This window comes from Lathyrus oleraceus, chromosome 1 (genome assembly GCF_024323335.1).
Source record: "Lathyrus oleraceus cultivar Zhongwan6 chromosome 1, CAAS_Psat_ZW6_1.0, whole genome shotgun sequence".
Classification (NCBI taxonomy): domain Eukaryota; kingdom Viridiplantae; phylum Streptophyta; class Magnoliopsida; order Fabales; family Fabaceae; genus Lathyrus; species Lathyrus oleraceus.
The window spans coordinates 443,823,445-443,838,493 of record NC_066579.1 but is presented as its reverse complement, the minus strand read 5'-3'; the positions used below and the strand labels follow the sequence as shown (position 1 = coordinate 443,838,493).

At 33.6% G+C, this 15,049-nt stretch overlaps 1 protein-coding gene across 1 annotated transcript; it reads left to right on the top strand.

Annotated features, from left to right (window-relative positions):
• Positions 1–2,354: 2,354 nt before the first annotated feature.
• On the top strand, positions 2,355–3,511 carry LOC127081835 (ethylene-responsive transcription factor 4). The gene has a single exon (XM_051022066.1). It carries the CDS (start codon positions 2,597–2,599, stop codon positions 3,227–3,229), a length of 633 nt encoding a protein of 210 aa, XP_050878023.1. The 5' UTR covers positions 2,355–2,596; the 3' UTR covers positions 3,230–3,511.
• Positions 3,512–15,049: the final 11,538 nt, after the last annotated feature.

The window sequence follows — 15,049 nt, the reverse complement described above, 5'->3', positions numbered from 1 at the left end:
ATTAAAAGCAATGTTTTAAAAACCGGATCGAACTAGCCGGTTTAACTGATTGGACCGGGAACCGAAGATGAATTTGATTGGGTCAACATTTCAAAACCGTTAGTGGGTCAAAACTAGAGTAAAACCGAAAAAATCATATTGAATTGTTCAAAACCATTCGAACCAAAGAACCGGAGTCGAATTTGTAAAACCGTTTGGTTCAAAAAATGCATTAAACTGACTGTGTGTTTTTTTTTTTTAAATTTAGTATGCCAATATCAAAATTTAATATACATTCCCCAATAACAAAAAAAAATCCTTTTTTTTACAACCATACAAACTTCTAATTTTTGTCACTCCATTATAATTTTTCTTTCAACCACATTTCACCATCATCACGCCGTCTCTTTCAAACATAGTCACATTGTCCAACTCAATATTATTTGTCGCTCAAGTCAATATTATTTGTTGTTGTCAATTATGACTTATTTTTCGTATTCAAATCGAATTCGGTTTGTAGTTTAATTAAGTATATTGTATGGTTTATTTTTATGTTCTATCTTATTTAATTTAAGTATTCTTAATGGTTTAAACTTTATTTTAGTTATTATATTTTATTTTTTTAATTTTGATTTAAATTAGTTTAACTTTTTTTATTATAATTCTTTAATTTGTACGAATTATTTTTAAATGATGGTTGAAATGAAGTATACAATTATGCATTATCAATATTTATATTGTTGTATTAAATTTATAATATACTTTTGAAATATTTATTTTATTAAGTTGTGAAGATATATTATGTGTGATATATTTATGAAATTTCGTTTTATATTATTAATTTATTTAATAAACGGTTAGACAATAAATTTAACTGATTGAATCGATTGAACTTTAAACCGATTTGATCTTCAATTTGATTTTTAGAATATTGATTGAAAGTATTAGTAATAGTAAAAAAACTGTTGGTCAAAATAAATCCACAAAACCTAACCTTAAGCTAGAAATAAATTCTAGTAACATCCCATTCCATTCCCACGCCATTATTGATGGTCCTGCTAGCATTGAAGAGTCAAGACGCGTTATTATACGCGTGTGAATAAAAAAATAACGCCGCCGCATATTGATTTTCCTTGGTCCACCCCCATTGCTCATGTCCACAACCACAAACAATACTAGCAGCCAGCCACTTTCTTTCCTTTCGATTCAACCCACAACACTACACACTTGTCTTAATTATTCATTCTTAAATTAAACTAAGTTAATCTTTTTTGTCTGTTTCCAATTATCAAGTCACGCGGTGAGGTAGAAGATTCCGCCGACAACTTTTCTACGTACTCACTCCACTATCCGTTTTTCTTTTCTTCTAAAATTAAAATATGTTTATTATTAGTAACTACTAATGCTTTTTTCTTTCTTTATTAAAGTAGTACGATTTCACCAACGTGCTGTTACTTGTTGACATTGCGGAGCCATCAAGTAAAAAGCTTCCCATATTCCGACAAATCGCTACCTAATTCCGTGCGCAATACAATGACCCCTCAAGTTCCACTTTTTCTTCTAACAAATTAACACGCTAACAAAAAAATAAATAATCACACAATATACTACTCGCTCCGTCCAAGTATTTTCATTTCTCTCTTATAACACCATTAACAAACATTTATTTCTGGTTAACGGAATTTTTAAGGATTTGTGTTATTAATCACAATTTATCAATAATAAAATAAATATAAGTTTTATTTAATAAAAATTTGATCTGATAAATATTTTATTTTATTATAATATATTTTTTAAAATTTAAATCATAATAGTTTCTCTTACACACCTTCAAAACACAATCGTGATAAAATATAAATTTCTATAGATTTTAAGACAAACTTATAATTATTCTGGAAAGCCGTAAAGATTTTAAAAAAATTATATAATTACCATGGATCGAATGAACAATAATAAAATAACAATGATATTTAATTATATTATAAAATAATCATTTTATTGAAATAACAAATTTATATTTAATCCAATCTTCATTGAAGATACTTTTTTTAAATTTAATAAATAAGAAGTATATTAATTCATATTTAGTATATATATATATATATATATATATATATATATATATATATATATATATATATAATAAAAATATCACACGTTTAAGTTTTTTTAATCTATTTTTCTTATTTAATTTAATTTCTAATATACCATTTATCTTTTTTCAGAAAGCATAAGATGTTGATGAGACGAAACAAACTCATTTGTATGCTATATCCTACATAGACAGCCCACACTCCACGTAGATAGATGACTAGTATAGTAATTAGCCTCCACGTTCTATTATGTATCCCACCCAACCCAACATTGCTTAGTCAAATTCATTGTTGACTATGTATTCCAACATTTCTCTCTCTTTATTATCCTTTTCTTTCAACCTCATCATCTATCATTCATAACCCATAACATACATACATACATCACCCCCTTCTATAAAATAGACACATTCTCTTCACTAATCCCATACTTTCTTCCTTCTTTTCTTTGCCACCCAAGAAACGCGAAAATAATATTTAATAAAAGTTAGTTACATTAGTATCGTAACATCATTAATATTAGCATGGCGCCTAAGGTTAAGAGCGGTGACGGCAACGTGAACAGTAACGACGTTAAGGAGCCGCATTTTCGCGGAGTGAGGAAGAGGCCATGGGGAAGATACGCTGCCGAGATCAGAGATCCAGGAAAGAAGAGCCGTGTTTGGCTCGGAACCTTCGACACGGCGGAAGAGGCGGCCAGGGCATACGATGCCGCCGCACGTGAATTCCGTGGTCCAAAGGCAAAAACAAACTTCCCTTTCCATACCGAAAATCTTAAGATCCATAGCCCTAGCCAAAGCAGCACCGTTGAATCCTCAAGCCGTGACCGTGACGCCGCCGCTGATTCTTCTCCTCTTGACCTCAATTTGGCTCCGTCAATCAAAGGTCTGGTTCGATTTCCGTTTCAGCATCGGTTCACTCCGATGCCGGCAGTAAGCCAGCCGTTTTACTTTGACTCTAATCTACGCGCCGGTAAGGGTTACGGATTCGAATACTTTCCCTCCGTGAAGGCGAGTGGATTCCACGCGACGACGGGTGCACATAGTGATTCAGATTCTTCATCGGTGATTGATCTGAACCACCATGAAGACGGTGTAAAAGCCCGTAGAGATTTCGATTTTGATCTTAACTTCCCTCCTCCGGAAGATATGCTATGATTCACAATCTCAAACTTTGGTTTTTTATTTTTGTTTTTAATTTTGCGGATTACGAATTTCTCTTTAGTTTTTAATAGTAGAGAAACGCAGCAACGTACGATAAAGAAGAACTAAACATGTGTGAATACACAGGCGATTGTGTCTATTTTTTGCGACAGAGAAACCATAGGTTTCAATCTGTTGTTCCGAAACTTCACCAGTTTGTTTCTTTTTAGCTTAATTGTAATGTTTTTGGGTTTGCAGCCAAATATAATTGAAATTAACACATATAATTTGCTATAAGTCTTTGATTGTTTAGTTGTAGTATTTTACATCCAGAATACAATATATATCGACGTTTACGTATAAATTTCATCGTGTTTTTAAAGTAATTCTAGCTTGAAGTAATAACTTAGAGTTTTCATCTCAAATTTAATTTTAGTCGAGAAAATGTGTTGTTAATCCATTTTATCTGAACATATTCAAACATTATTTTAAAAATCAATCTTTTAACTTTACAATAATCGCATACATATGATTAAAATTGGTATCTTATGACCGACAAGGAAAGATGAAGTAGATTATACTCTTTCTTGATTGATATTGATTGGGTGTTGGGTGGACTGACCTGCCGCCATGTGACAAATGGCTCTTGTTAACTTGGTTTTTTCGAAGATACACCATCATTTAATATTATTTAAAATTTTATTATTTTTCTATAAATTGAGTTTTTTGTTTTCTTATAAATAAATAAAACTTTATCTCAGTTTATTATTTGTGTTATAGAGATGCTTCAAAATCAAAATCATCATTTTTAAAAAATGTTATTTTTTATTAATAAGTTGAATGATTTTTGATTCATGTTAAATTTTATAAATATGATTAATATGACAATAACTATCAATCCAACGATTTTATATATATATATATATATATATATATATATATATATATATAATCTTTTTATGTTCTTCCTCATATACAATTTTCTCCGAATTCTGCAATATTAACTTTTAGGGGATGCTTTCTAAAAGAGTTGGTTTTCATGGCACAAACTCCCTTAATTAAAGAGAATTTGTGAGACGTTAAAAGTGACCATGGTTTCCTTGATCATCAATGGAAATATTTAGTTGGAAATGTCTCATGTCCTTTAGCTGATTCTATAACCTAGAATCGGTCGTTTATAGTTCTCTCATAAATTTGGTTTTCAATTTTGATTGACATATAACAACTCTGTTATTTTTCTCTTGACGATTACCGTAGATGTCATTTTTAGGGTAAGAATCCTCCTGTGACTAACGTAATAAAATGGTACCCTTTTGAGGAATAGGCTAAGAAGGGTTCTTTCCCTTTATTATAATCTTCCTCTTATCAGTTATCTCTTACCTTGTTGGTTCCTTCCATAACCTCTGTTGTCTTTTTGGGAGGGGTATCACCTTGGTAGAGGGAGCAATTTTTGTGCAATGATTCACACTGATAGACAACTATATAAGGAGAAATCACACACCTCTTGTTTCTGACACGTCGCAAGTGCACGGTTGTGCCAAGTAGTAAAAGATTATTAAACCACAAGGACCAATGGATTGAATATTGAATTTTATTCTATCGATGTATATCTAGAGAGATTAAATATTGATATTTTTTAAAATAGCTTATTTAAAAAAACACTCATCGAAAAATAACTTAAATGAAAATCACTTAAATTATAATGAAGTAAACAAAACTTAGGGTCACGATTCTTACTCTGACACGTCTGTATGATCTGATTCACTTATATTACGTGAGTTCTTACACAATTTATAGAAAAATAGATAAATATGGATAACACCTACTTTCGCCACCGTGTTGCCCTATCAATGACGAATAATTTGTTGGCTTTTGCACGACCGGATTATTTGTCAAGGATTCATTACTTTTGCTCTGCTATAAAAATTGGAACTTTTCTCAAACTAATCCAAACACTTTCATTATATTGGACTCGATTGTTTAAAATTTTGCACTCTGATACTGATACATATTCTTTCAGACTACGATTGGTAGTTGAGAACTTTTTACTTTCATACAAGGTTTGGAATGGATGGACTCAGGTATTGAAATAAATACGGATAGAAGACTCTCATAATCGATTTGTGACGGATCATACAAATAGTCATGAGATAAGCCCCATAATCCTTAGTCCCTAGTGGACTACCCACCCATGGTGAAGGAAAACACAACCAAAGCAATATTCATAATCGAAATCATAGTAAACAATTAGAATACAATAGAAATTGTATTGAAAACGATAAAGAAAACCTGATTGAATAAATCTTGATCCAGTGCTCTAATGGAGACTTGAGTACACAGAAAATAAAATATGTAAAAACTATGAGAAAATAAAACTTGGATCCCTAAGCTCAAGATTAACTGCGAGTTTTATAAAACATTCTAAATTTGGACTAATATCTCATTGATCAATGACCGTAATATCAGAAAATATCTAATCTAAACATGCAAAATACCAAAACAGATGAAATTGATCCGAAAAAGGAAACAAATCGGGGGAAGCTCGCCACCCTGCTATGGCCCATAGTAACTTATACGGGTGGGCGTAACAGGGCCCTGTACTTTGTACTAGAACATCAACAAAGAAGAAAACCCTAGGGCTTGGCTGTTATGGCTCATATTGTTACGGTCGCCTGTAGCAGCTCTCTGGATTTTGTATTAGGCTTTTCCGAGTTTTGACTTTTTATCGCATTTTGCTTGTTTTTTGCTCCTCTTTCACCTTAAGTACTTATTAAAACATGAAAGAAAAAAAAACAAAAACATACTTCCAAAGCATAAAATACGATAAATAGAAGTAAATCAGACATAAAATAGGAAAATACTAAAGAAAAATAACTAGTAAAAACGGTACGAAAACCACTTATTAGTTTCCCCCTCTTTAGGTGTCCTCTTTGGTGTATCTACTGATTCTTCATTTCTTAACCAGATCTTCAATTGCATCTTTAAGATGAATGAATTCATTGGTCTCAAGCCTGTGAAATTTATGCAACTTTGAATACTTAGTTTTATCAGTGTGTGCTAACTCTTTCACGGCTTATGAGTATTTCACCTTGGCGCCCTTGAATCATGTGTTAACACATTCTTATATGATTCTCTCCATAAATGTGCTCAATGGAGTGTACTTTGATAACCGAGACTAGGGTCCCTTGTTCTTCTCGTTGTTCATGATTTCACCGCGCTTATTGATCCATTGCTTATGAGGTGTCTTGTTCTTTTCAATCTCTTCAGCCAATAGAGTTTCCTCATAGTTTTCCCCTCTAAGGTTTTCCTCTTTGGTTTATCTATCATTTATTCCTTTCTTTATGCAGTGCCTTTGATGTATCTAAAGATTATTTTAGTTGCATGTGGATTACATGATCTAGGTTTTTCCATGAATTTTCTTACCAAACCCACACTTTAGAAAATATCATGTCTAGTGTTGCATATGTATCTAGTGAGCCAATGCTTTTCTTGTACAAAGTTGCATTTACAAGCTCGTATTTTGTGTCCTTTTTTCAGCTATATACATTTTCCATGGGAGTGTTGTCGGGTTGTAATTTCTCATCTTGAATTTCTTCAAGATATTTTTCGTGCATATTTCTTCTAGATCAAGAAGACACCAAATTTTGTGTTCACAACTTCCACTCATAGAAAATAAGCCAAGTTCCCAAGGTTTAACATCTCAAATTCATTCTTGATGTTGGCCTTGAATATTATCAATTCAACTTCATTTGATCTTATTACCAATAAATCATCTACATATAGGTATGTAATGATTTGGTCATTGCTCATTTGAACCCATCACATACGTTTTGTGTTCTGATGTGCATTTTTTGAATCCTAGCTTGATGAGAAAACTGTCAATTCTTTTGTTCCTTGATCTATGTGCTTGTTTCAATCCATACAATGTTTTTCTCAGCCTATACACTTTCCGTTCTCGTTGTTTGATCCCAAACCCTAGTGGTTGCTTGACATGGACCTCCCCCTCTAATGGTCCATTGAGAAATGCAGGCTTTAAATCCATCTGATACATCTTCCACCCTTTGTATGTTGTAATTGAAACCATTATTCTTATGTTTTTAAGTATAGAAATTGATGCGTATACCTCATTGAAGGCAATTTCATTCCTTTGAAAGAACCCTTTGGAAACTAGTCTTGCCTTATATTTGGATATCTCACCATTTGGTCTAAGTTTTAACTTATAAGCCCGTTTCACATTTATGGCTTTCTTGCTTGAATAACTGACAAGCTCTCACTTATGATTATTTTCAATTTCCTAGAGATCACTCATAATAGATCATTTCCAATTCTAATATTTCAAGGCTTTATTGAGGTCAATTGACTCATATTCAACCATTATGGCTTCTTCAATCAGGTCACCATCTCCATCTTATGATTGATCTTTGAATTCTCATAGTCAGTTAGCCTAACTATTTGAGTTATTGTTCTAGTTGGCCTATTTACCTTATGTTATTGCACAACTTCCTCTACTTGATCTTCTTGCAATGTGGTTCTAGCATTGCTTGAGTTTTCACCAATGTGCATTGAATTGTTTGAAAATTTTAGCCAATCCCATCTTTTCTTTTATCAAATTGTACATCCATACTTATTATCACTTTATTTTCATTAAGTGAGAATAGTTTGTATGCACCTATTGAGTGATAATAAAGAGGATCATTTCTTGACTTCTACTATCCAACTTCCTTATTAATTGCTCAGGTACATGCCTAAAGCAAAGTAGGACAAAAATTATAAAGTGACTAACATTTGGCTTCACAATTGTCTAAGCTTCATATTGTGTCTTGTTCAATAACTTCTTTGTTGAGCATCTATGAATGTTATGCATTGTTATTTAGGATGATTCTACCTAAAAGTTATTTTGAAATTATCTAGCCTTGAACCTGCTTCTTGCCATGTTAGATATGCTTCTAGTCTTTCTTTCAGCAATGCCATTGTGCTAAGATGTGTATGAAGCTATTATCTCATGATTAATTTCTTTTTCTCATGGAACTATCCAAACTTAATTAAATTATGTTCACTTCCTCTATTGGTTCTCAATTTATTGATTTCACATTAAATTTGTTTTTTACTTAAGAGTTTAAATTTCTTGAACTGGGTGAACACTTAACTTTTCTTTTCCATCAACTAAATCCACATATACCCGGTGAATTAATATATGAAGGTTAGAAAATAAAAGTTACCTCCCATTGGATTTACTTTAAATGACCCAAATACATCTGAATGAACAATCTCTAACTTCTAGTTTGACTTTATAGGTGATGAAAACCATCATTACATGATTTTTACAAGCAAATTCGGATGAAAACATTGAAATAATGAGAAAAAGTCATGTCATAGTATGAAGAATGGAGCAAAAACTACTAAGAGTAGAAAATATGAGACTTAGAAAAATTCTGAAGAAAAGGAGAAGAAAAAAGAAACTCTGGTCAAAACTTCCGTTCTTATTAGTTTTTATCTTGTTTAGTGCTACTGAGGTATTTTTCTTTTGATAATTTATGCGAGGTAGAGGAGGACATGTATATTGGAGCTGACTCCCAACTTGCTATGTTATCATAACTTGAAGCGTTATCAAAGTAAATGGCTGCGTGAACTTGAGTTCAAGCAAATGTTAATCAGGTCATGGGCCTACGATGTGATTTTTATGGTATAAGATGAGTTAATTGAAGCATATACTATATCAAAATGGGCTCCTCTTGGAACAACATGAAAATTTTGTCTAAAGTCTCCTTCATAACTACTACTTTGCCACGAAATATTGTATTGTTAAGACCTTTAGAGCTCATGGCATCTTTAAGAGTTTTATCCAAAGCCTCAAAGCAGTTTTTGTGAGACATAGGTGTTTCATCCCATATTACCAAATCAGTTTGTACCAATAACTATGAATGCTCAGTATTTTTCTCAATGTTGCAAGTAGCGTTATCAAGTGTTGGTACATGAATTTTGAACTTTGAGTGTGTTGTCCTTCCACCTTGAAATAATAACGATGTTATCCCACTCGAGGGAACAGTAAGAATTTTTTTTCTGCAAACGTAAAACACTTGTTAGAGTTCTCAAGATGAAAGTTTTTCTAGTGCCTTCATAACCATGTAAAAAACACTCTCCCTCCTCTTTGATTGTTCATATCTTGCATGATTTTATGATAAATTGTATGTTGTTCATCTATCAGTTGAAATGTAAGGATTATCATTAAACTGCTATTCATATCTCTTAATAATATAACTTTGATATATAATTGTTATGTTAGTAAATAAATTACCTGTAGTGAATGAAATAAATCATGGAATATTTTTCGTTCAGTATCAACATTGTAATCACGTTCTTCATAAATCAGTTTGTTGCATATGTGCCTTGTGACATATGAATTTGGATACGTCATACATTTAAATTCCTCACAAGTTCTTCGATTTGACCTACAACAATAAAAGAATAAAGATATGATGCATTCAGTTCAATAGTCCAAATAGATATATATTCTAATGTAATCTAAGTGTAAGACCCTAATTTTGTCCCTAAGATCCCTCATGGCATCCTATCATATCATATCATTGCCTCAAGGATCTTTGTACACCTTTGCTTCCCTCCTAGTGGGTGGGTTATCTTGTGAGTGTGGTTCTTGATCACCAAGCATGTATTGCATTTGTGTATCATTGCTTTTCATCTGCCTATTAACCAAAGGTACAAAAATATTATCATCTAACCATGTTACTTGCAGATGAAGCCAATTAGGTCAAATCAGTCAAAGTCAGTCATTGAGATAGATGGTGGCCATTCTTGAAGAATTTGGGCACCATGATCATTCATCAAGAGTTCATATGAGTTGTGACATCATTTTGAATCAAGATATCAAGTGGTAGGGGCTTGGAATTCATCAGAACATGGTTCAGTCAAGCAAAACCCTAGCAAAGTCAACTGAAGTCAACCTTGGCCAACTGTGCATTTAATCAGTGATTTGATGGTGGGAATTGGTCTGAGAGGTCTCATTCATGTCCATATAAGCCTCATATAACATGTCAAACATCCACAGTGAAGAATTTGAAGTCAGACAAGAAATTTCCAAAAATAGAAAGTTGACCTGTAATTGGAATTTGCCAAAAATGGAAAGTTCTTCTCCTCCAAATTACATCATCATACAAGCTTCAAATGGATTTTTGTCCAACATGAAAGTTGAAGATCTTGTTCTTCCATTTCCAAAAAGTCCAAGAACACTCATTTCTCATGTGTGGTTGGAAAGTTATGATCAAATCATTCTCAAATATTTTTGAACTTCAAAGTGGCATATCTTCCAAACCATTTGGCCAAATTGAGTGAGGTTTTTTGCTACAAGTCATATTTGATGTGCTCTATCCAAATCCTTCATCACAATTCACCAAAAATCAACCAATCAAAATGGCCTTTTTCAAGTGGCTTGAATTTAAAAAGAGGAGGTGAAAAAGTGACTTTGCAAATTAACCATTTCCAACATATTTTACCAATTGAAATTGTTCAGAAATCATGTTTTGGATGTGCTCAAAGCCCAAATTCGCACTGTAGAGCCATGCCCATGCAACTTAAGTGGAATTTCATTAATTAGCCAAAACACTTCATTTTAAGCTAATCTTCATTACCACTCAATTAACCAAACTTAGGACATTAAACAGAGTATATATTTCACTTTTCTGCTGAGAAAACCCTAGCCACTCTTTCACAAACAGATCAAATTTTCATTTGCTCTCAAAGACTCTCATTCTCCATTTGAACTTTTTTCTAAAAATCTTCATAGAACCCGTGTGCCTGAGCTTTGTGCCACCATCTGCAAACCTTTTTGAAGCATTTTCAAGCCTCAAATCACAACTGTAGAGCTGGAACCACACTGTTGCTTTGAGATTTCTTCCATGGCAGATATTGATTGAAGCTTTTTCAGGGTTTGTTGAGCTAAAACTCCTTGTCCATTCATCTCCTGGAGTATCATTGTGCATCTGTTTCGTGCATACACAGTCAAACAACCTCTATTTCATCACTGTGCTTCAAGCTAGGTAAGATTTCGAATCACACCATTTTCAAAATCATGCTATGCTTTAGAAAGGTCTTTCCATGCTGATTACTTTGAGCTTTAAATCGTGGCAAATGGTTGTGTATTGAGAGAGAAACACTGTTTTGAAGTTTGGTTGGTCAAATGTGTTTTTGCTCGATGCTTCCTTGTTAGTTCAAATTAGTGTTAATGATTGTTGATTTGATGATGTACATGATTAGATGAACATGTTGGTATGTCATTTGTGGATTTTGGTTGCACTTTGTTCTTGCTGGGATTTTCAAATGATGAACAAGATGAGCATGGTACTGTAGCACACAAAACCCTAATTTCAAACCCAGAAAACGTGTTTGGTCGTTGGATGTTTTTGCCTTGCATGAAATCCCTGTTCCATTGCCATGTGACCGTTAGCTGAGCGCCACCTCACTAAGTGAAACGCAGCGTTTCACTTAGTGACCCCCATATTTACCATATTGCCACTGCCGGTTTTAATATTTGTTTAAATCATTTCATTTTGCAATATTTATTTCATTTTGTGTGCCAAACTTAGAAAAATCATAAGTTCTTCATTTTTAATCCAAATTTGATGGGATTTTTTGTGGAATGCTCCTCATGATCCCTTGTTTTTTATGATGATTTTTCCAGATTTTTTGCATGTGTGGATTTTAAAATGTGCTAGGGTTTGTTCATGTTGTCCATTTTATGTATGCCTTGCCAAATTGTTTGTGAAATGATGACACTTAATCCAATGAGGCTGAAATTTTTTGTGCTTAAACTAGACATGTTCATGGTGATTTTGGTGTAGAGTTTGTGAATTTATCATTGCTGGTTGATGAGATATGATTTTTTGAATAGGGGTGTGACAATTTGTGTCACACCATTCATGTCCAACTTCATGATTTTTATTACCATGCTTCTTGAACTCAAAATGGTCTGGGTTTTTGCATGAACATACTTGTGGATGTTGAGAATACATGTGAATTTTTCTGGAATTATTGATGGCATTTCCTATTTGATTGGAATTTTCTCCCCTGTTTGGTCATTTGTTGACTTCTTGTGATACATGTTTGTATATGATTTGTGAAATTCTAATGCCTAATTGGATGGACTTGAAATTTGACATGTGAATTGTAGACATCTTAAAGTTGTTATGGTTTTGATCCCATTCATTTATCATATGTTGTCACTGTTTTATGATTTATTGAAGTTGGTGCATGTTTTGATGCTTTGTATGAGTCTACTTGAACTTGCTTTGACTTCCTGATTTTCATTGACCTACTTCCCTTGATCCAAATGAGCTGAAATTTGGTATGCCTATCATGTTATGGATGATGTTTGAGCATGATTTATTTGAGAATTTTTTGAGATGTTTGTGATTGGATTTGACTTGAATCATTCTGTTGACTTCTTTGAGGTTCTATATGACATGTTTTGACCTAATTTGTTTGTGAAATGATAATGATGAATGATATGAATGTGAAACCACTTGGGTTTGTTTCTTGATTGATTTGTCTTGACTTTGGGCACTTATCCCTTGCTGTTTTAAACTTTTTATCTCCTTTTGACCCTAGGCTTGTCCTAGTGGTCTTGTCACTCATGTTTAAGCTTGGTTTTTCAGGTTAAGCAACAAATGCTTCAAAGAGATCAATACAAGTTGAATGAGTTTGATTGTTTATCATGAACTAACTTGTTTGTTTTGTAGGTTGCCTAGCTCACTTGTTATGAGCTTGTTGCTTTGCACATATGCTTGACTGTATTGTCTGTTGGCTTATGCTGTTTTGTTTTAACTTTGTGTCTGGTATACTAATTGTGCTTGACTGATTTCAGGTACTTTAGTTGCTATTAGTTCCTTGTGAACTTTGCTTTGCTTTGATTGATAAGCAATTTGCATTGAGGTATAATTTCCTTACTCCATGTAGTCTGGAAGACCTGGCCTGTTACTTGGCCAGGCAACTGTCTGAAGTCCTCCTTAAGAGGCGATGTTTGTGCTTGTCCTACTATTCTGTGAGTCACTCACCTTTCTCACACTACTTGTGTTGATGCATAGTGAGTAAAAACCCAAGATCTATAGAGTCTAACTTGTGGAGAGAGTTCCATCTTTCTGAACTCCCACACCTCCTGATATTTGAAGCTCTCCCTGACCAGGGATAAGAGCATGAGGCACACCCCTCATATCCTTTCATCTGCTTCACCTTGGCTCTCAATGTCAAGGTTAAGAGCACCATTAACCCTATACCAGTTGGCTTCAATGCCTAACCCTTTTGTATGAGCCTTATTGCTTGGTTATAGTGTGTGCTGAATGCCTTTGATTGATTGATTGCTTACTTCATATGCACATGTTTGCTTGCATGCTTTATGCATTTATCATCATTAATTTCTCATTAGTGCATGATCATTTCATTTGTCTTTGTGACATATCTTTGTTGTTTGCCCATTGAGGACAATTGTAAGACCATTCCTTGGCTATTGTTCCTATGATATGGAAGTGAGTATAAGACCATCTCATTGGCCACTCATATTCTCTTTGCTTGATGCATTTGTTGGTTGTATGTGAGGATGCAATTGTAAGTCCGTGTAATTTGGCATTTGTTTTCCTATGATCATATGTTGGATGTTAGAGTAAGCCCAGATAGATTGGCATCTGACATCCAAATGTTTGCTTTGTTTTTGTTGGAGATTGGTATAAGTCCAGATAGATTGGCATCCGGTATCCACTTTTTATTTCTTTGTTGAGGAGATTAGTATAAGTCCATAGAGTGGCCTCTGATATCCGGTTCTGTTTTAGGAGATTGGTATAAGTCCAGTGATTGGCATCCGGTATCCGCTTCTGTTGACTTTCTTCCTTTGCTTGTTTGTTATTGCTCATTGCCTATTCCAAAGGACACACTTGAGTCATCTTCTATATGATTTCAAGAGGTGAACCTTCTAGGAAGTTTTACACTCCATCTTCATCCATTCATCCATTTGGTCCTAGACCTTTTCACACATTGCTTTCAAAACTTGAGATAAATATTGTGCAAACATCTTCATGCTTTTAAATTAAAAACCTGGACCCCAAGTCCTTGACTTTTTTCAAACTCTATTTTCATAATACTTCTTTTGAATCAATCTTAATCATACTTTGACCCTCCTTTTGTGAATAATCATAATCAATTAACTTCACCCATTCAATTGCTTTGTGGCTTTGTCCATTCTTGCTAAGTTTTCATACATTAGCCATAGGTTTGATTTATCCTAGTTGGTTGATGTTAACCTCACCTATTTGTCCTTAGTTGATTGAATTGTAAGTCTTCCTTGCTTATTATAGGGTTAACCTCTCACTAGCAAGTTGAAGTTGTTCTCACATGGTGGACTTGTTGTTTGTATAAGGTTGAGTTTTCTCCCGTGGATAACGTAAGACCTTAAGGCTTGTGTTTAAAATTGAATCCACTAACTTTTGGAAATCTTTTAGCCGAACTACGGCGTTTTGATCCTTACCTTTGATGGAAGGTACGTAGGCAACGGGTTCATCCGTTCAAACACAAAAACAATAAAAATTGTATATTCTTTTCTCATCATCCCAATCATGTTTGCACAATAAATATTTCATAACAAATAACAATTTAGTACAACAAGTGTGAAAAGGGATCCCTAGGAGTACCTAGGACGTAGTGGGTGCCTAACACCTTCCCATTGCGTAATTTACCCCTTACCCAGACTCTCTGATCTTTTGATTAGTTTTCTACGCGTAAAACTTCTTAGGCTTTTGTTCGCTTTTTAGCCAGTCCTTTGGATAAATAAAAGTGCGG

Excerpts from the sequence above, each read along its gene's own strand:
- LOC127081835 (XM_051022066.1), top strand. The coding sequence starts at position 2,597 with ATGGCGCCTAAGGTTAAGAGCGGTGACGGCAACGTGAACAGTAACGAC.